This window comes from Electrona antarctica (genome assembly GCF_951216825.1).
Source record: "Electrona antarctica genome assembly, chromosome: 3".
Taxonomy (NCBI): domain Eukaryota; kingdom Metazoa; phylum Chordata; class Actinopteri; order Myctophiformes; family Myctophidae; genus Electrona; species Electrona antarctica.
This window is the reverse complement of record NC_136808.1, coordinates 2,274,314-2,297,298: the sequence shown is the minus strand read 5'-3', so window position 1 is coordinate 2,297,298 and position 22,985 is coordinate 2,274,314. Positions and strand designations below refer to the sequence as shown.

The window sequence follows — 22,985 nt, the reverse complement described above, 5'->3', positions numbered from 1 at the left end:
CCCAGAAAAGCGCTATATAAATCGTATGTATTATTATTATTATTATTAAAACAAATTTAAAAAGGACAAAAAGGTTGGTAATAGGAATGCAAGTCTGAAAAGGTGGGTTTTGAGTGTGGTTTAAACATGGCAATGGCGAGGGTGGAGGCAGCTTTGATGTGAGCTGGGAGCACATGCTCCACCCTCTGGACCAGGGGTGGGCAACTGGCGGCCCGGGGGCCACATGCGGCCCCCACCTTCACTTAATGTGGCCCTCAGATTAATGTCAGAATACTGATATAATATTGGTTTCAGCTGTTTACAATTCCACAACATGCAAACATGACCCGCTTTAATTACTTCAGTCTAAAGTAGTAGCTCAATGCTCAACACAAGTATAATTAAAGGTATTTGAAATTACATAAAAATGTTAATTTTCAGGATTCCAATTAAAAAATAGCAAAAAATAAGTCAAGATTTCAATTCGAATATAGCAAAAATAGCCGATCTACAAGCTCAAAACGCGTCGCAGCGCGACGCGTTTTGAGCTTGTAGAACGGCTATTTTTGCTACGACAGTAATATATGGCCCTAGGGAGTGAGTGTGGAAATATAGTGGCTCCTCTCCATCGTCAAAGTTGCCCACCCCTGCTCTGGACCATCTGTTACTGTGCTTGGTGTGTAAGTACCATCATGGATGTGGGAGCTGAGAGTGTGTGTGTATGTGTGTCTGCTGCATGCGTGCGTGCGTGCGTGCGTGCGTGCGTGCGTGCGTGCGTGCGTGCGTGCGTGCGTGCGTGTTGTTGTGGGGGAGGAGAGGGGGGGTCTGGAGGAGAGAGTCATGTGGAGTGTTTCTATGGCAACTCACAGCCCTCAGATATGCATCTTCCATGTGAGGTGTGAGCGATGTAGAGCTCTCTCTCTCTCCCTCTCAGGACTGGGCGAGTTGACGTCAAATCAAGATGCTTTCATTGAGCCTGGAGATTGGCTATCTGTGATATTCTTGCACACCACTGTATACTGTAATGCATGCCTTAAAGGGATAGTTCACCCAAAATATGTTTTCGGTCAATTATTACACACCCCATGAAGCCTTTGAATTTATGTTTTGCCTCATTCCTGGGCCGTATATGAGTGAAAATAGTCTGGTATACATATTGGCCATCTCTGTGTTTTATTGTCTGTTTTGTTTTGTGGACCTATTGTGTCTGAAATAAAGTTTGCCAATCAATATGACCACAATGGAAACTAGAACTGCACTCTGTCGAGTGCCTACTTGCGCGTTGCACATAAATGGCCTACTAGTGCGCAAGCAGAGCGTGCAAGTACTGTCGACCGCTACAAACTGTCAAATCTCAGCTTCTCTTTGAAAGAACGATTGAAATATTGAATTATTAGGTTTAGCTATTTGCTACGTACCTACTTTTTGCACGTAGAAAAGTAGTATTATGAAGTATATCGTAATAAAGATGAGGATTAAAGGACCGATGGTGACGTATATCTCGATCAGTGTCGGGTGGATTAAAGGAAATGCCTCTATGTATATGTAATTTGTAAGTTGATTAGCGGTATACTGTGGTTACTTTTGATGCGTATGCACCGTCCCAGCATATGACGTCAGGGTATAACTGGTATAGCTAGCTCTCAATGATGACTAGCTCTCAATGATGACGTAATAAAGATGTGGATTAAAGGACCCAATGCCTTCGATGGTGACGTATATCTCGATCAGTGTCGGGTGGATTACAGGAAATGCAGCCGTCAATGCAGCATATGACGTCAGGGTATAACTGGCGTCATATGCTAGCCCTCAATGATGACTAGCTCTAAATGGTAAATGGTGCATTTATATAGCGCCTTTATCCATGGCGCTATACAGAGATTGTGCATTACATTCACCCATTCATACACCGATGGCAGCGGAAACCATGCAAGGCACCAACTAGCACATCGGAAGCGGACACTTCGACAGTAACTCTGGGGGAGCCCGTGTTCGAACTGGCAACCTTGCGGTTCCCATCCAGGCACTCTACCCCTGAGCCACCACCGCCACACCACCGCTCTCAATGATGACGTAATAAAGATGTGGATTAAAGGTCCCAATGCCAGAGTGTAATTGGTTTTCGATGGTGACGTAATGACGATATGTTTTAGTGTCGGGAGGATTAGAGGTAATGCTCCTATGTATACATGTATGTAGTCTGGCACCATTGCCGTATCAGGCACAAGTAGTCATTACGTAATTTGCTGGGACGGTGCATACGCATCGTCCTGGGCGAAACTAGTTATTGCGCGCTCTGCTTGCGCAAGTAATCTACTGTATAACAGAACGTTAACATCAACCTCTGGTATTGTACAGTATACTGCATGGTACCGTATACTCGAAACCATCACATATGTTTAATGTTTAATAGCTAAGATGGGTAGTCTCGTATGGGGCACAAAAAGACCCGGCCACAACAGCGCTGGCTGCGCTGCCGATCGAGCTCAGCACTATAATGGCACAGTAGGTTGTGTCTCGGTTTGTCGAGTAGGAGATTGGGGTTCGCTGCTGCATGGCATGATACAATTTTGGTGAGTGCTAGCGCCTCCTATATTCAGCTATTAGTGTACATTTTCGTCTTACACAAACATTAAATTCCCATTGACAATGAATGGAGAATCATAGTGTCTGAGCAAATTGCCTTAGTGTCTATTTTTTTTTTTTTTTTAATTTATCCCACGATTTTGTAACCCATTTTTCACCCCGTGTCAATTATCGAATGTGATCCTGGGCTCTACACACCCTCCGCCAACCTGGGGAGAGTAACGGACTTGAACTAATGCTTCCTTCATGCATGAGTGTCCAAGTTGCTCCTGACAGGGGGGAGTTTCCCTGGTTGGACGTAGCGCGTGGAAGGAACACGTTATTCCAACCAGTTCCTTTCCCCTCCATCAGGCGCCCCGGCTGGCCAGGGGGAGGCAGTTTAGAGAACAGGATTACTGCATGTTTTTTGTGAGGCTACACTAGGGGGACACGGGGAGAACATGCAAACTCCACACAGAAAGGCCCTTTCGCCTAACCTGGCGTGGCCAGACTCATAGCGAGGATTCACTGAGGAGGAAGCGTCAGTGAATCCTCGCTATGAGTCTGGCCGCGCCAGGCTACCTTTCGCCAACCCCGCCTCGGGTATGGGCACTGATGACGCGGAAGAGAGAACACGCCGCCAGCACCCACAGCGTCCCCATCGGGAATCGAACCCAGGACCTTCTATAGCTGTGAGGCGACAGCACTACCGACTGTGCTATACCATGCCCCCATTAGTGTCTATTTGTGTCTTACACAATTCCCATTGACAATGAATGGGGAATTTTACGTCATAGTGTCTGAGCAAGGCAAAAGGGCCTTTCTGTGTGGAGTTTGCATGTTCTCCCCGTGTCCCCTAGGGTATAGGTACCCTCACAAAAAACATGCAGTAATCCTGGTCTCTAAACTACCTCCCCCTGGCCAGCCGGGGTGCTGGTCGGAATAACGTGTTCCTTCCATGCGCTACGTCCGGCTGGGGAAACTCTCCCTTGTCAGGTGAAAAGAAGCAGCTTGGACTCCCAGTCCTCCATGCATAGAAGGAAGTATGAGGTCAGTCTGCTGCCCCCCCCCCCCCCCCCCCCCCCCAGGTTGGCAGAGGAAGTGTAGCGCCCAGGATTACATTAGATAATTGACACGGTGTGAAAAACAGGGGAACAACGTCTTGCCTGACCAAAATGTAATTCCAGGACACGCTACTGGTCATCAGGCCAGAACCCTCGAACCAGAACTTCCATTCCATCAAACCGGAAGAATAATATTACCTTCCCAATAAAGGCGTGAACGTGAATATAATTTCCCTGTGGGATAACAAAGGTATATACTGTACTGTATAGACGCTATAGTCTCTGGAAAGCACACTCACATTTATATTCATTTACTATTTTAGAAACCAGCAAAACTACGTTTTATTGGGAAGGTATTACTCTTCCGTTTTGAAGGAAAGGAAGTTCTGGCTGACGTCAACCCCAGGCAGGGTTCGAACCCACAACCGTCCGAATGAAAGGCATTATATGCTCTAATCACATTTGTGGTGCTATAACGGGTCGAAATTCTGTTGGTCTGGCATCCAGGGAGTGTGCGAGCAACAGTTTCGCTGTGATCGGCCGCCCAACGTGCCGGAGGTTAGCATGGTCACAGACAAACGGACACACACATACGGTAGATGGACGGCCGGGAAAAATCGGCAAATATGGAGTACAGATCACATCAGATAACAGGGAACTACATATAATATATGTAGTTCCATATTATGCCCATATTATGGGCATAAATGGGACACAGGCAGACAGATACAGAGATCTCATGACATGGGCATTAAAGAGTGGAATGGGGGATTCTCCGCAATGGAGGTGTGGCATGCTTTCTGATGTCACTGTGACATACAGTATATATAAGCAGGTAAAGGAGATGAACATTCCTCTCTCTGACGTCAGCTCCGAGTGTGTGAAAGCTTATCTCTGACGTATAAATTGAGATCCTGTAACTGCATAATCATTGTTTTTTGAGAAAGAAGGAAGAAAAGAAAGACAACGAGTCCATTCCAGCAGGGTTCATTATTGCATGAGGATGTGTTCAAGGCAGGAGAGAATACAAAAAGACGTCGACGTTGTTATTCAACGTTGCGAGGTGGAAAAAGAGTGCCTTTTCTCCAATTTCAGATACGCTGACACCATCTTCACATTTACGTACTCCCAGGGCTCCAGAAGGATTTCTTATTCTGTGAACGTCTCCGACGATTACCCAGACAACACCTTTGTGTCCAACTCGGAGAATGCAGATGATGTTTCAATCACGATGGATCCGATTCCTGTTATTTTCCAGAAAATTGCATCAGAGATGAGGCTGAATAACGACGCGACCAGTGGCTGCCCTTCCTTCAAGACGCCCAGGCCTCAAATGGAGACAAACCAGTGCCATAAAGCACCAGCAGAGGACAATTCTGACAGAGATAATGACTCTGAGGAAGTCTGCTCTGACGGTCCTGAGGAAGAAGATTCTGACTATGGAGGTCAGGAGGAAAACAGTGATGACGAGAACCAAAAACACCCTCAGCTGGAGGCTGACCTGAAGGCGGTGAGGGATTTAAAAGGAGCCCATGCAGTGTCTCTCAGAGAATACGGTGGATTTGATGACATGGACATTGACCTGCACATTGACGTCCGTTTCCTAGACAGGGAGACTGCACAGTGTTGGAGTGTGAGTCGCCAGGAGCCAGTAACAATACGGCTTAACCTCTCCCTAACACAATACCTAGACGGTGCAGTCCCGAAGGTTGACGTCTTCCAAGTATCAATACATAAGGACAAGTTTGGGCTGGGGCCTCAGATAAAAAAGATCATGCAGACATTTGTCACCAATCAATGGGAAAAACGGACCAGAGCCTCGTGGCGTGCCACAACGCCAGCACCACGCAGGTTCAACTTTGGCCTCGAAACCGCATCCTCTGATGCCAAATCCGTGCCAAACAGACACCGCGGTTTTCTTGTCCAGGCAATAGAGTATGCAGAGCAGAGGATTCGTGTTGTGAACGAATTCTGTGTGATCTGCGACGAACCCCATGTGTTCCAAAACGGACCCATGCTCAGGCCTTACGTGTGTGACGCGGAGCTATGCATCTTTGCCTTCCAGACCCTGGGGGTGATGAATAAAGTAACCGACGCTATCGCAACCGGAGCTCAGGTTGTGGATCTGCTACTGTCCATGGCTCGGGCTGCGCTGGCGTCGAACAGGAGAGACCTCATTTTTAACCCGTATCCCTCTGTGGTCGATCCGGCTAATCCAGAGAAGCTGGCTTTGGACCCGAAGTCCAAGAACTATGATCGAGTGAAAAAAGCCTTTGACCACCTTCCACGTATTCAACAAATGACCCAGACCGCTCACTCAGAGATGAAGAAACAAATGGACACGGTTGACAAGTTGTCTCTGCCGTTACTGCGGTGGGTGATATCCAGTAACAGGTCACACATTGCCAAGCTGGCAACAGACAATCAATTGGGGTTCATGAACACGCACCACCAATTCCTACTGCTGAGCAGTTCGCCTGCCATAGAGGCCAAATTCAGAATTGCCAGAAGAGCCCATGGAAGCACATTTGTTTTCCATGGATCAAACATTGAGAACTGGCACTCTATAATGAGGAAGGGACTGGTCGTAGCTTCCAACACGAAATATCAGGTGAATGGCGCTGCCCACGGCGTTGGGATATACCTCAGCCCCCACTCGAGTGTCTCCTTTGGCTACTCAGGGATGCATCATATGGGTTATGCAGACCAACATAACGCTAATCCGAATGACAATAATAATACAGCAAATAACAAGGATGGGCAAGGACTTCGGTTCTTGAAGAGTCGTAATCTGAAGTGCATTGCCATATGTGAAGTGATCACTTCTCCCTGCTTGCGCAAGAGTGGACATATTTGGGTGGCTCCCAAAGCTCAATATGTCTGCACAAGGTTTTTCTTTGTCTACGAAGACGGGAAGATGAGAGACCCGAACATCAACACGCAAAACAAAAACATCTACGACCAAATCCTTAGCGTCGTCACAAGTCGACATCATGCGACCAAAGGCGCTGCTTAGGCCCCTTCACCACGCCCACAGCCTCCACGGTCCCTCTTCAACTGCCAAAGAAGCAAAACTCAAGAGATGCAAAAAAACAAAAGACAAAACAGCACCTTCTTTTCCATGAATCAAACATTGAGAACTGGCACAATGAGGAAGGGACTGGTCGTATAGCTTAGTTCCAACACAGCTGAATGGCGCCCCCTGGCATATATCTCAGCCCCATGTCAACCGTGTCCTTTGGCTACTCTAATATTGACTTTAACCTTTATAACCTTTATGGTCAACAAAGCGCTACTCCGAACGAAGGACAGCAATACTGCACAGAATAAAGAGCAAGGACTACAGTTAGTCATAATATGACGTGCATTGCCTTGCATTGAAGTGATCAATCACTTCACCTGGGGTGACTCGCAACGCTGAGTATGTCTGCAAGAGGTTTGTCATCATCTCCGAAGCTGGGCAGGTGGAAGACGCCAAGATCAACATGCAATAAAATCACACCTGTGTGAAGTGTGGGGCGCTCTTGTCATCGTACATCATGCATCATCTCATACTGGCCAATCGGTAGAGCTTTGATATCTTCTGTCCAAGCGCTTAAGCGCCCTTATTGGCCAAGCACTCCCGCCGACACGTGATTGGTTAGCTGATTTGCTCGTCTACATTATGACCTACATTTCCCCTTCAATGTCAATGGCGTTTAAAGGACCACTTCACCACTTATCAACTTCTCTTCCTATAATTGGTCCTAACTAATGTTCTTGATAAAATACCACAATTTTTTCCTACTCAGTCTGTGTCTCATAGGAAGGCTGTGGGCAGTTCAGAAACCCGTCCACCAGTGACATCATCGATGGTGAATCCAAGCTAATAGAAACTGCAGGCTTTCTTTTCCTGAAAAGTTGCAATGCAAAAGTTGAAGCCATCATTCTCACGATAACAAAAATCTAAATATATTTTAAAACAAATCTTGTTTTTTAAAAAAAAATCTGCCTAATGATGATGTCACTGGTGGATGGGTGTCCGAACTGCCCAAAGCCCTCCTATGAGACACAGAGAGTAGGGAAAAAATGGTGATGTTTTATCATGAACATTAGTGAGGACCAATTATATGAAGAGATGTTGAAAAGTGGTGAAGTGGTCTAATTCCTCCTTTCATTGTGAATGGCAAATATTGAGACGTGTGGGGACAAGATCTAGCTGACATTTGACCTGAATTCCCGTTTCATTGTCAATGGCAAATATTGAGACGTGTGAGAACAAAAGCTGTATATAGGAAGGGGCTAGCTCCCCTCAAGAATCTAAAATCTATGACGAAATCCTTAAAATCGTCACCAGTCAACATCATGCGACAGGTCCTAAACAGCGGTGCCAACTATGTGGGTGCGTCGGTGCTTGAGTACCCGTTGAAGAGAATAGGAACACAAATTAGCTAGCCTGGCTAATAAGCCAGACCGAATCAGCCGTTGGCAAAAATAAATTGCCTGCCGGCGGATTACGGTCTGGAGAGGCTCAATTGTACGCCCATTTCCTACACCAGAGAACTGGTGTGGCCAATCGGGACACGGTATGCAATATGGGCGGGCTTTGGTACAGTGACGTTCAATGCTTGAGACCTTTGACTGACAGTAGCTCTGACCAATTGCGTCAAAGAGAAAATGTTTGAACCCGCCCCCCCCGGGAAACAAGATCCATACACAGCATCTCCAGACTCAAATACCACACGACAGTGTGATTTGAGTCTGGCTTAATTAGCCAGGCTACAAATTAGCACCCCTGAGCTTCCCTCCCCCGCATGTCGTTCTGTCACGTAGTCACACCTACGGGCACACAAATATGGCTGGCTTTTGTTTTAACCTGCCACGGAGTATAAAATATGCAGTACAGTAGCCTTTCTTTCTCACTTGTCTACAATGAAGTACCCAACGGGAAAAAAATAGAAATGTTGTTTTCCCCGAGGCGGGGGGTACATCATCCATCCATCTTCAACCGTTTATCCGTAGTCGGGTCGCGGGGGCAACAGCTCCACCAGAGTGCTCCAGGATTCCCTCTCCAGTGAGTCTATGTGTTTCCTCCAACTGCGCCTTGGTCTGCCCCGGGGTCTCCTCCCAGTGGGGCGTGCGTCGAGGACCTCCCTAGGGAGGCGCCCGAGAGGCATCCTAACCAGATGCCCGAACCACCTCAGCTTGATGTAAAATAGACACTATGCCTAAATTTGCTCAGACTCTATTACATTCAATTCTCCATTAATTTTGTCAATGGGAATTTAATGTTTGTGTAAGACAAAAATCACACCTGTGTGAAGTGAGGGGTGCTCTTGTCATCGTACATCATCCAAAAAAAAAATATATATATACTTTATGAATTAATTAGTCAACTTATGCTATTATCTTTTAATCATGATACAATGTTTAAAAAAAACCTCATCTTTCCACCATGATCATGTAAGCTGACAACTGAATTTATGTTGTCAATTCTAATTCCGTTGTTAATGGCAAATGTGACGCGAGTTAAGGACAAAAAGCTGTATAGGAGGGGTATCGTGTCCTTCAAAATTAGACACTTTAAGCCGATTTGCTCAGACATGATGTATGATTCTCCATTCATTGTCAATGGGAATTTAATGTTTGTGTTAGACAAACATAGCCGTATTTGCTCAGACACTATGATGTAAAATTCTCCATTCATTGTCAATGGGAATTTAATGTTTTTGTAAGACGAAATCTACACTAATAGCTGAATATACGAGGAGTATGAGTAGGCACAAGTAGGCCAGTAACATGGCCTACTTGTGAGCAAGCAGAGTGTGCAAGCACTGCTACTAACTAATGTCTATAACAACTGCTGTTCTAAATTATTTAGACCTATTATTGACCTTATATATACTAACCTTGAAACGTACCTTAGTTACGTCACCATCAACAGCCAATAAGGGACCACCATTCTTACCCCGACATACATACATATGTACTGTGGCGACTGATACACAACTCAGGAGCGGATAGTCGGGTTTGCCCATTCACTATAGGCATTTATTGAACATGAATTCAGAAATCAGAAATTAACTTGTCTTTCTTTCTTGCAGGGGAATGCAGTCAAAGGTAAGTTTCAACACAAAGTTAATTTCCAGGGTCATAAGGGAGGTCTTCGTCGCTGGACTTCGTCGCTGGACGTCATAGGTGAGTTTGGATTACTTTCACAGAGGATTCGGGTAAGTACGCCTGTAAGGGATTCCACAGGTGAGTATACAGGGTATAGATACAGGTTTATCTCAGGCCTAGCGTAGCTCTTAGCTCAGTTCTTCCTCCTCACAGGAGGGGTATCAACAGGTCTAGTCAGACAGGTGGATAGCAGCCGATAAATGCCCTCAGAACGGGGTTTCCGAGTGAAGTTTCAGAGTGAAGTATTTCTACTCAGCCTGTACTCGAGTAGATGTACTCCTTCGGTGTACGCTGTGTACTGGGGCCGTATTTCTACTCCTTTTCCATACTCCTGTACTCTGGGTCATTTCCTTCCATTTCCATAAGCCGATTGTCACTGTATAATAGCCGGTTTCCTGCACGCGCCTTTCGGCTACGAAGCGCATGCCCGGTATGTTGCCTGCGAGTGAAATACAGAGAAAATGCACTCGTCAGTATAAGGATTTCATCATATATCATAGAATGGTATTTGAAATAGTGGTGACTCGCTTACCGCCCAATGCTGTTGCATTCCGTAAACTTCCGGTTCAGTCCTTTGTCACACTTTGCCAATAGAAGTCTATGTAAAAGATACGCCAATGGACCGGCCCCATGAAGTGAACAGAGTTGTCATAACTCTCTCATCTATATACATCTCTCGGAGAAACCCCGTAGTGGGGGTGTGGCATGCTGCGCTACCTCATGGCTCTGATGTCACTGTGACATACAGTATGTATATATATATATAAGCAGGTGCAAGTTAGTTTGCATTGTGTCCCATGTGAAGATTTGTCTAATGCTAAGTCTATGAAAACTGCAGTACGTGACAAGAACCTTTGTGAAAGAGAGGAGGGAGAAAAGAAAGAAGACAAGTCCATTCCAGCAGGGTTCATTATTGCATGAGGATGTGTTCAAGGCAGGAGAGAATACAAAAAGACGTCAACGTTGTCATTCAACGTTGCAAGGCGGAAGACGAGTGCCTATTCTCTAATTTCAGATACGCCGACGCCACTTTCATGTTTACGTACTCCCAGGGCTCCAGAAGGATTTCTTATTCTGTGAACGTCTCTGACGATTACCCAGACAACACCTACGTGTCCAACTCGGAAAATGCAGATGATGGTTTAATCACAATGGATCCGATTCCTGTCATTTTCCAGAAAATTGCATCAGAGATGAAGCCGAACGACGCTACCAGCGACTGCCCTTCCGACTGCCCTTCCTTTGAGAAGACCACCGATAACGACTCTGAGGAAGTCCACTCCGACGGTCCGGAAGAAGAGGAAGATTCTGAGGAAGAAAATGACTACTACGGAGGTCAGGAGGAAAACGTTGACGACGAGAACCAAAAACACCCTCAGCTGGAGGCTGACCTGCAGGCGGTGAGGGACTTAAAAGGAGCCCACGCGGTGTCTCTCAGAGAATACCCTGGGTTTGACGACGTGGACATTAATCTGCACATTGACGTCAGCTTCCTGGACGAGGAGACTGCACTGTGCTGGGGTGTGATTCGCCAGGAGCCTGTAACGATACGGCTAAACTGCTCCCTGGCGCAATACCTAGGCGGGACGGTCCCCAAGGTTGATGTCTTCCAAGTATCGATACAGAAAGACAGGTTTGGTCTGGGGCATCAGATAAAGAAGATCATGCAGACGTTTGTCACTGAGCAGTGGGGAGAACAGGGAGAACAGGGAGAACAGGGGACAGTCTTGTCACTCGCCGAAACGCCGACACCAAGCAGGTTCAACTTTGGCTTCAAGACCTCAGACACTGACGCTAAATCCGTGCCAGACAGACACAGAGGTTTTCTTGTCCAGGCAATAGAGTACGCAGAGAAGAGGATTCCTGTTCTGAACGAGTTCTGTGTGATCTGCGACGAAGCCCATGTGTTCCTAAACGGACCCATGCTCAGGCCCTACGTGTGTGAGACGGAGCTATGCATCTTTGCCTTCCAGACCCTGGGGGTGATGAATAAAGTAACCGATGTGATCGCAACTGGAGCACAGGTGGTGGATCTGCTACTGTCCATGGCTCGGGCTGCACTGGTGTCTTGCAGAAAAGACCTCATTTTCGACCCGTATCCCTCCGTAGTTGATCCGGGTAATCCAGAGAAGCTGGCGTTGGACCCAAAGTCCAAGAACTATGATCGAGTGAGCAAAGCCTTTGACAGCCTTCCACGTATTCAACAAATGACCCAGACCGCTCACTCGGAGATGAAGAAACAAATGGACACGGTTGACAATTTGTCTCTGCCGTTACTGCAGTGGGTGATATCCAGTAACAGGTCACACATCGCCAAGCTCACAGCAGACAAACAACTGGAGTTCATGCACACACCGCATCAATTCCTCCTGCTGAGCAGTTCGCCTGCCAAAGAGGCCAAATTCAGAGATGCCAGAAAAACCCATGGCAGCACATTTCTTTTCCATGGATCAAACATTGAGAACTGGCACTCTATAATGAGGAAGGGACTGGTCGTAGCTTCCAATACAAAATATCAGCTGCATGGCGCTGCCTACGGCGTTGGGATATACCTCAGCCCCACGTCAAGCCTCTCCTTTGGCTACTCGGGGATCGGCGGCTATGGGATGCAAAGCGCTAGTCAGAATGACAATAATACAGCAAAGAACAAGGAAGGGCAAGGACTTCAGTTCTTGAAGAGTCGTAATCTGAAGTGCATTGCCTTATGTGAAGTGATCACGTCTCCCGACCTGCGCAGGAACGGAACTATTTGGGTGCATCCCAACGCCGAGTATGTCTGCACGAGGTTCTTCTTCGTCTACGAAGACGGGCAGACGGGAGACCCGAACATCAACACGCAAGACGCTAAAATCTACGACCAAATCCTTAAAGTCGTCACAAGTCGACATCACGCGACCAAGACATAAACATGTCCTCGTGCAATACCGCTGCGTAGGCCCCTTCACTATACCATAATGCATACAGATCTCAATCACGTATAGGTACAGATAGCAGCAGACAGTGGGAAGGTGGATCTAAAAAAACATACTCCCATATATGGAGTACCATGATGGAAACAACCAGATCAGTGGCCTTGTGGTTGAGTGTCAGCTGGGAGGCTGGGGTTCAATCCCCAGTCGGGTCATACCAAAGACTCTAAAAAATGGGTCCCAGTGCCTCCCTGCTTGGCACTCAGCATCAAGGGTTGGATTGGGGGTAAGTCCCTGCGACATACTAGCGTCATGTCCAGGGGGTGTACTTGTACATCAAGCTGCCTCACGCTACAGAAACAGGAGATAGGCTCCTGCCCTATGGGCCTCATGGCTCGGCAAGGCTACTTACTTCTTACTTATGATGTCAACAACATGACTTCATAGTACTGACATCCTAGCGCGGCCTGGACACAGACAGATACGGAAATCTCCATATATGGGCATAAAAGGTACAGACAAATGTGTACAATGGCTACCGCATATAACCGAGTGGGGCATGCATTTCCACCTTGTATCCTTCTCCACTTGCATCGTTCCCGAGTAGCCCCTTTTTTGTGAAAACAAAACAAAAAGAAAATAAATCATTACATGCCCAAAATAGGGATGCCAGGTTGAAGGTTGTTCAGCCTGGAGCCTGTAACAATAACGCACGCACGCACGCATGCACGCACGCACACACACACACACACACACACACACACACACACACACACACACACACACACACACACACACACACACACACACACACACACACACACACACACACAAAATCATGTAACGATGTACAATATGATGATACTTCAGACGGGTGATTTTTTTTTCAATGTCAATCTGGAGACCAATGACACTATATTCAATTCAATCTTTATTTCAGACTCCATATCACATACAAAATCACACCCGTGTGAAGTGAGCGCTAATATATTAAAGTCTAACTCAAGTTGATTAGGTGATGTAAATGGTGATGTAAAACAAACAAATGGTGATGTAAAGCAAACACAAACATTAAACGCCATTAACAATAAAGAGATAATATGACGTAAATGACACATTATGACGTACATTTTCCCTTCATTGTCAATGCAAAACAAACATTGAACTAAAGACAAACATTAAACCTGTGTATATAGGAGCGCCCCCCCAACAATACATAACACAATAAATAATAAAACAAACCCCACTTAGAGGACTGAGGCCGATTCTAAAAAAAATGTCTTCTAAATCCTAAACGTTTTCCTATGTTTCTATGTCAGTGGTGGCTTTTTCATGTCAAGGACCCCCAGAATTATCTGTATTTGGCTGCGGACCCACATCTAAAAATATGTTGTGCCAGTGACCTCCCCAGAAGCAAATACTTGAGTTAAAAACATTCGCTCTGAAAGTATATATATTCAAAGATTTTCGCCACATTTTCACGATTTAAAAAAAAATACACCTACAAGCTCGTAGCGTGGCACTCGGTGGCGCGCTATGAGCATGTAGATCTGCTATTTTTCAATAGCTAAAGTATAACATAATCCTTAAAACACCAAAAGGGGTTCCCGCCTTGAATGGGTTAAAACAATAATATATATTAAAAAAGTATATACGCCAATGTCTCCAAATCATGGAAGAGAACCGATTAGAACTCTTCACGGGATTGATTAAAATCACAATATAATTAATATACTGTACCGTAGACCAGTTATAATTTATATTTAAAGCTCCTTATGACTGGAACAATCTACCTGTCCATATTCGTTCAATAACATCTTTTCAATTGTTCAAAACTGTGTCCATTTGGATCCCTAGTGAGCCCCGGACCACACATTGAGAAACTGGGGGAAATGATTAGCACCAATAACCTGGCGGGGCTCAACTGGTCAAATATTATATGAATGAAAGGTTGCTCTTTCAAAGTTGTACTGGACTTAAAGTAACCTAGTAGGCCTACTTCCTTCTGAAAAGTAGGCCTATTCAGAAATAGCCTAAAAATAAAAATACAAACATAAAAGCATAAAAACATTTCAAAAACACGTTGTGAGCTTGTAGATCCATTGGTATGTTTGAAATAGGGCTAAAGTGGATGATTCACAATGTACTTTTTCCTTGAAATGTAGTGAAGTCAAGTACTCAAAATACTTACTTACGTACAGTACTCAAGTTAATGAGTACAGTACTCAATTAAAACTTTTTGCATTATCCTGATAATTTTATTCTACAATGCATTTTGATGAATTGTATCAAATCAACACTAGCGGAGAATCTTCTAGTAACACAGTACTTCCATCTCCAAGAACTGACTCCAACACTTCACACTTTGGTATTCTGTGCTGTCCATTTTGATGTCTGCTGTCTTTTTTTATCTTGTTAATTTGTCACAGACAGACAGACAGACAGACAGACAGACAGACAGACAGACAGACAGACAGACAGACAGACAGACATACTTTTTTTTTTTTTTTAATTTTCAATTTCTGAAACGTTTAACCTTTAATGGCATGCATAATAACGCCAGGCCCTAATGAGCTGCATAATTGGCAACAAAATGCCCTACAGGTTTATGCGAGTGGGCCTATAGGTTTATGGGAGTGGGCCTATAGGTTTATGGGAGTGGGCCTATAGGTTTATGGGAGTGGGCCTATAGGTTTATGGGAGTGGGCCTATAGGTTTATGGGAGTGGGCCTATAGGTTTATGGGAGTGGGCCTATAGGTTTATGGGAGTGGGCCTATAGGTTTATGGGAGTGGGCCTATAGGTTTATGGGAGTGGGCCTATAGGTTTATGGGAGTGGGCCTATAGGTTTTGTGCAGCAATAGTGTGAAAAATCCTCTTTGACGTGTTTGGACTTATTTTGTCTGTGTCAGGGATTAGGTGAACATTTGGCATGACGGTATCTGAATTCCAAGTGGTTCATGACTCAATGTCGCACCAGGTCTATCTGTGTCGAGTGACAGAGGAAAGGGGAAGAATACAAAAGCGTTGGTTCACGCTGGTGATTTTCATGCTGGTGCATTTCCTCCCTGCGTGCTCGTTCCCCTCGGCCTCAAGTCCAACTGGTCCATCCTGCTTGTTTCGGAGGCGGCTGACTTTCCTGCTTTCTGACATTCTATTTCTCTGCTTCAGAAGGGATAGGAGCAGGAGCACATTCTATTCAAACACTTTGGTATCAAATGGAGAGTGAGGGAAAGAAAGGGAGATGTTTTGATAGCAGTGCTGTGTGTGTGTGTGTGTGTGTGTGTGTGTGTGTGTGTGTGTGTGTGTGTGTGTGTGTGTGTGTGTGTGTGTGTGTGTGTGTGTGTGTGTGTGCGTGTGTGCGTGTGCGTGTGCGTGCACGCGCGTGTGTGTTGCCTGCCTGCCTCATGCCTGCCCGCCTGTGCGTGTTTGTATATAAGCACTCCTAAAGCATAAGTGCTGAACATCTGAAGGCTGGCAATAAGCGCAGAGCCAACCCAGGCCTGACCTCAAAATTAAAAAGAATTCTTCTAAATCCTCCAGTTTTCTGAAATAAATATTTTCACAATTTTTCAAAAATAGCAGACCTACAAGCTCGTAGCGCGCCACTCGGTGGCGCGCTATGAGCTTGTATATCTGCTATTTTTCAATAGCTAAATTATAACATAATGTTTAAAACACCAAAAGGGGTTCCCGCCCAGAATGGGATAATACTGGATCCTACTGAGATTGAGAATATTATCCCACATCTCTCTATAGTCTGATTATGTCAATAACTACCAAAACGGAACGACTTAAGCCTTATTTCATTAGCCGTGAGATGGTGTCGCATAAGAACATCCGATATACAAGCTCACAATGTGCCGCATCGTGAAGTCTTGTGTGCTTGTAGATCCGCTACTTTTTCCACTATAAAATGTTATTTTTTTTTTTGTGGGGGATTTATTTATTTGCCTGAAATTGGGATGCCAGGTTGAAATTGGTTGAAATGGGTTTCGCACCCCTGCCCTCAGGTAAGAGACTTCGGTATCTAAAGTGCAATCATTCTTTTTATTTATTGGTCCCTCTCATATGATGAATGTATTTTTGTACCTTTTTCTACTCTCTGTGTCTGAATATGTGATTTTTATGTCTGGTTTTAGAGCACTGAAACAAATTCCAATCAACTCTCTGTTGACATGGCAATAAAGTATTGAATCTTGAATGTTGAATCTTGAATCTTGAATCTTGAATCTTGAATCTTTTAGGTTCCATGTAGGTATTTACCTATAGTTTATGGTTAGGCTTCATTCCAGGGTTGTTATACTGTAGGGCCATTTCGATAGCACATCAGTGAGCTGGATGCAATCCTACCTGGAGGGGAGAGAACAGATGGTGGAAGTGAACGGAACACTGTCCCCCCCCCTCCCAGTGAGCTGTGGCGTTCCACAAGGAAGCATACTAGGGCCTCTACTGTTCCTAATATATGTAAACGACATGACTTCAGCTTGTGACTGCAACTTGTTCCTGTTCGCAGATGACTCAGCACTGCTGGTCTCGGACAGGGACAAACTGCAGGTTGAAAATGCCCTCAGCTCTGAACTCGGTAGAATCTGCACCTGGCTCGCTGATAACAAACTATCTTTACACCTGGGAAAAACTGAATCCATTCTCTTTGGCTCTAATAGTAATCTCAGCAAGGCAAATGGCTTCTTGGTTAAAGTGGGTGACAATGTTATCACACGTAAAGATGAAATTACCTACCTAGGTTCCATCCTGGAGGCTAATCTTTCCGGTGATAAAATGGCCACCAACGTAATCAAAAAGGTCAACCATAGAACAAGATTCCTTTACAGGATCTCCTCACTGGTCAACAAAAACACCTTGAAGACCTTAACAGGAGCCCTTGTACAGGGTTTCTTTGACTATGCATGCACCTCCTGGTACCACAGCACCTCAAAGGCCCTTAAAACCAGGCTCCAGACTTCCCAAAACAAACTGGTCAGGCTCCTACTTGACCTAGCCCCCCGAACCCACCTCACCCCTGCCCACTTCGACAGGCTGGAATGGCTTAGGGTCGACGACAGAGTACAGCATCTTGCAATGGGTCTGGTTCACAAGATTCGATACACCACCAAGATACCCATGTACCTGTCTAGATACTTCCTTAATGTTAACGAAGTCCACACCCACAACACCAGAGGGAGTGCAACGAACCATGTACAACCCAGATTCGGCACAAACAAGGGACTAAATTCTTTTCGCTCCTATGCCACCAAAATGTGGAACGCCCTACCAACTGTCATTAAGACATGCGAATCCCTTGACTCTTTCAAAACCGCTCTCAAAGGGCACCTACGGACGGCTGCAATTCGAAACTGGCCCCTGTAAAATCGGAATCCCTCAAACACGAACGCATGGACAACACAAGAGACGGTCGCGGCCACACAGCCAACTCAAGGTATGGCCACTGAGCCAACTTGGGGACCCAACGCAGCTCCTCCAAGGAAAACAAACAAATTAACGGAGCTGAACGTGAATCCCCCCCCCACCGCCCACCCCTTTTTTTCCCCTCACTGTATATGTTTATTTTCCCTTTTTACCTCCTTTATGATGAATTCCTGTTCTGTCTATAGAAGTGTCTATTTGTACGTCTCTAAATGTTTTGATGATTTGAACATGGTGGACCCTATTGGAAACAAGTGTAATGCTTAATTGGGTCGTCCACTCACAGTTAACAGCCTTTGTATTGAGTTTGTGCTTGAAATGTACTGTAATTCTGCAAACTGTTAATAAATTCTTCAATCAATCAATCAATCATGATACATAACTGAAGAGATGTTATACAATCACACACCAGTAGAATACGAGGAGCAAATTTAGTATTTTGGTGAAAATAAATATCCTCGCTGTCACATACAGTAAATTGAAAGTGTTCCTTTTTCAATAGTAAAAATAGCTGATCTACAAGCTGCAATATGTTGTGAGATATTTTCTGCTATTCTTATCAGAGCAATCTACCGTACATGCTGTAGCTCTGCTCAGTACTTTTGTGTGATTTTGTATGATGAAGTAGGGTATTAATTTATGATGAAGTAGGGTATTAATTAATGGAATACACATGAAATATAGTTTCTGCTCAAGAAAGTCCCAGAATAGCAATATGATTGATTTTTCACTATTTATTTTTTATTTTTACTATCAACTATCTGTTGAATAGAAGTCATATCAGCTGGCCAGCCCTATGCTCTCTCTCTCCCTCCTTCTTTCACTTTCACGCATGCACGCACGCACGCACGCACGCGCACACGCGCACACAAACAAACACACACACACACACACACACACACGCACACACAGTCAGTAGAGTGAAATCCTGTGTGCAGTCCCAGGAATACCATCAAAGACTCTTACAACTAATCACATTAGGGAGCAATGTGAGTCCTGACCCCACCATCGACCTTTGCTTCATAATCAAACTATTTTTACTCTGTGCTGCGATGCTTTGAGACGTAATTGAATGATCCTGAAAAGAGTTGTGTACATCTTGGGAGGAGGTATCTGTATAGCCTGCAAAGATGCAGCCATGGGGAGTGTTCTCAAACCATAATGCTTAAAGGGGCATTACACTCATTTTCAACATTTTACTATGTCATTAATGTACCTTAGAGCTGTTGTGTGGAAATAATAAAAAAGTTCCCCCATTCTGTGTTTCCTAGAACTAGAGGTCTTCATAATTACAGTTCTAGGAAACACAAAATGGGGGGACTTTTTTTATTATTTCCAACAGCTCTAAGGTACATTAATGACATAGTAAAATGTTGAAAATGGGTGGTTTTCCCCTTTAAGGATTCACCTACTTTATAGGAATCATCTCAAATCAATTGGCAGAGTCTGAGTATAGAAGGTGGAAGAAGCATATAGTGAAAATACATCAAGTTATTTAAACATTGTTGTCATGGGCATTAAAAAACAACAAACAAACTGTTTTTTTACAGTTTTATTATAATAAATATATACTTCAATGTATGTACACGCGATCTGAAATAGTAATTCAATAGTATTTACAAATCCTATATTCATAATTATATCCAACACTGCAATGAAATGAGACCCTGAATGAACAGAAACAGAACAGAACAGAAACAGGCTGGATGGATGCATGAGGAGAACACCGATCGATAGGGTAGTGGTTCCCAAAGTTTGCATGTCAAGGACCCCCAAATTGACACTCATAAGCCCGCGGACCCCCATTTGAAAGGATATGCCAGGGACCCCCATAAGAGAAGATTTTTATGGCTCTAGCAGTGATTCTCAGCCAGTTAGGCCTGACCTCGAAATTTAAAAAAAATCTTCTAAATCCTCCAGTTTTCTGAAATAAATATTTTCGCAATTTTTTTCAAAAATAGCAGACCTACAAGCTCGTAGCGCGCCACTCGGTGGCGCGCTATGAGCTTGTAGATCTGCTATTTTTCAATAGCTAAATTATAACATAATGTTTAAAACACCAAAAGGGGTTCCCGCCCAAAATGGGTTAACTTCAAGGTCCCCCATGACTACGGGCCCCCGTTTAATGGCATTTCTATCTCTGGGACCCCCAATTTATATTGTAAAATCAATGTTATTTTTAACTCTGAGAGTGTACAAATGGAACCAAATGGACCCGTTAGGGTCCATTTGGTTCCATTTGTACACTCTCTGAGTTACAGACCCATAAGGGTCCATTTGGTTCCATTTGTACACTCTCTGAGTTACAGACCCATAAGGGTCCATTTGGTTCCAAACTATATCATTTAGCTGGGTACCCCCTGGGAGTCCCTCAGGTACCCTTGGGGGTCCCCGGACCCCACTTTTGGGAACCACTGCTATAGGGTCCCTGTGATAGGGTATTAGGGACATCATGAAGGTGCTCATGATTATTATGGTCATTATAATAAACGCATGAAATAGAGCAGTGGTTCTCAAAAATGTGGTGCAGGGACCCTCAGGGTTCCTTGAGCTTTTTTCCAAATGGACCCGTGCACGTCTGTAACTCTGAGAGCCTAAACTCTCCTAATTGTGGGGGATCTTGAAATTAAAGTTTGACCTATAATATGGCAAAATGTCATGCAAAATGTCATGCTCCAGCCTGTGAAAACATCATGTTGTGGAGCTAAGTGCAGATTAAAATAATAATAATAATAATAACAAAACAAAAAACTATTGAGTTGGGGAATATTGTTAATGCATAAAAGAACTGCATTAGAGGTTGAATTTGAACACTATAGGGGGTGGGGGGGTGATTCCTATCCCGTGAGAGCCAAAATGACGCCCCTGATGAGTAAAATAATGACACAAATGAATGAACCCAATGATCCCTCCGTGTTGGACACATAAGTGTCATGGTATAGTAGAAAGCCAGCATTCATTCATTTCAAAGCCAGCAAAAGTCAGTCCGTCAGAGCAGGGAGGAGACCAGTCTACTTAACGTCACGCATGATCTTTTTGACTTAATCCACGTTGGATTATAGGCTACGCGTCAGCCATATAGTAGTGACATTGTTTCAGCGCGACGGACAGACAGGCAGACGCTGTAAACGTCATTTTAACCACAAATGTATAGCCAGCTCTCAAACTGCACAATGACCCCGTTGTTGGTCCCTCAAAATACATTTCATCTGTCTGCTGCCCCATGTGCGCTGCGACGCGCTCACCAAACTGCTCTCCAATTAAATTAACGGCATTGGCTACACTTTCTAAGACGATCTAGTGCAACTCCTCCACGTCACTAATAATAGCCTACATTCAGTATTAAGCCTACGAGGCTTAGTAACTTCTTTACTCGAGTTTTCGTTGTTTTCTGTGGAGAGATTGCCTGCATGCATGCGTGGCCCCTTTTCTGCAGCCAAAGTTTCTTCCCCTGCGTGTCCGCCCGGCAGTCTTCGTCATGCAGGGTGGCTTTATTATTGTGTGATCACCAAATATCCTAGAACAGCACCAAGCAATAGAATGACAAAGAACGCAAACACTACGCAGATCGTCGCGAGGCTCCCCCCGCCCCCACCGCCCACGTCGGCCCCTTCCTCTTTGGGGTCCTCCTCGCAGATCGAGATCACTCCCACGGAGGAGTTCCCGACGCTCATGTTGGACTTGAGCTCGGCGCCGGGCTCCTGCTTGGCCTCCACGGCCCAGGGCGCCACCTGCACCTTCATCTCCATCTCCTCCATCATGTTTCCCACCTGGCGGATCTCGCTCTGCAGGTCCCGGAGGTCCGCGGTGTCGATGTTGTCCGACGCCTCGTACTTCATGTTCTGGACGCTCATGGCACGGGCGGCCACGCTGCCCGTGCTGCCCGTCATGCCGGTCTGGATGAGGTGCCGGGTGGGCACCTTGAGGGGGAAGTCCTGGCCTATCTCCAGGCTCCTCTTCATGTCCACCTCCAGGATCTCCACGCTGCTGGAGAAGAGCACCCATAGCCGCTCGTACTCGGCGCGGTCCTCCTTGCTGATGGTCTTGTCTTTGAGGCACCCGGTCAATTTAGTCCGGTTGGCCACCGCCAGCTCCTGGGCCTTCTTGCGGGTCTTCTTCAGCTCCTCGCGCAGGTTCTGCGAGTCCGAGGTGCTTCCCAGCGCGATAACCAGATGCCTGTAACAGGCGGTCACTTTGTTCAGAGCGTCCAGCATGGTTTTGCATTCGTCTTTCCCCATTGTTGATCACGACACAATGATGATTATCTCTCTCCTGGAAAAATTACTATACAAATGAGAAATTAAGAGAAAGAGATAGACAGAGAGATAATGGCCACACGCCGGCGTTGCGTGACAGTGCGTTCAAATCCACTTTCCACGGGAGCACATCAGATGTACAAATCCACTCAGCGGTCTCGTCGTCACAGCAAATTCCTTTCTATCCATGGTCCTTCCTGTGTGTTTAAAGCGAGAGAGAGCGGCTTAGAAATTAATGCGTGTGTAAATGGATTTGCGCTTCCAGATCAAAGGCCGACGGAGCCGGAGGGGAGCGCCTTTTGGCAGCAAAGAAATTACGAATTATGTTCTTGGAAAAACGTCCCCCTTTGCTGCTGTTGTCTCTTAATGTAGATTTAGCTACAGGTGTCCCAACGGCCGCGTAAACTCCATTTGAGAAGGAAACAGCGCTGATAAGCAAGTCATCACCAGCGATTAGACACGCAATTAAAAAAGAAAGTCCGTGGATGTTTACACATCTGGGAGAATGAGTCGTTCTTTCATTTAAAAGAATAAGCACATCATGTTGTTAGTTTTCCCCAAAGCATTCGAGTGGTCCCGTCATGGTGGGTCAATAATAAATGTGTCATGCGGACTTGTCTGGTCCAG

At 45.2% G+C, this 22,985-nt stretch overlaps 3 protein-coding genes across 3 annotated transcripts; 2 read left to right on the top strand and 1 right to left on the bottom strand.

Annotated features, from left to right (window-relative positions):
- Positions 1-4,605: 4,605 nt before the first annotated feature.
- Positions 4,606-6,624, top strand: LOC306920543 (protein mono-ADP-ribosyltransferase PARP8-like; the record flags this gene model as incomplete). Its single annotated transcript, XM_079497357.1, has 1 exon — positions 4,606-6,624. The coding sequence occupies one exon, from the start codon at positions 4,606-4,608 to the stop codon at positions 6,622-6,624; it is 2,019 nt and encodes a 672-aa protein (XP_079353483.1).
- A 4,060-nt stretch (positions 6,625-10,684) lies between these two features.
- Positions 10,685-12,673, top strand: LOC306920542 (protein mono-ADP-ribosyltransferase PARP8-like; the record flags this gene model as incomplete). The annotated part of the gene is made up of 1 exon (XM_079497356.1): positions 10,685-12,673. One exon carries the CDS (start codon positions 10,685-10,687, stop codon positions 12,671-12,673), a length of 1,989 nt encoding a protein of 662 aa, XP_079353482.1.
- An 8,923-nt stretch (positions 12,674-21,596) lies between these two features.
- Positions 21,597-22,340, bottom strand: LOC306920541 (regulator of G-protein signaling 9-binding protein; the record flags this gene model as incomplete). The annotated part of the gene is made up of 1 exon (XM_079497355.1): positions 21,597-22,340. The coding sequence occupies one exon, from the start codon at positions 22,338-22,340 to the stop codon at positions 21,597-21,599; it is 744 nt and encodes a 247-aa protein (XP_079353481.1).
- Between the last annotated feature and the right edge of the window lie 645 nt (positions 22,341-22,985).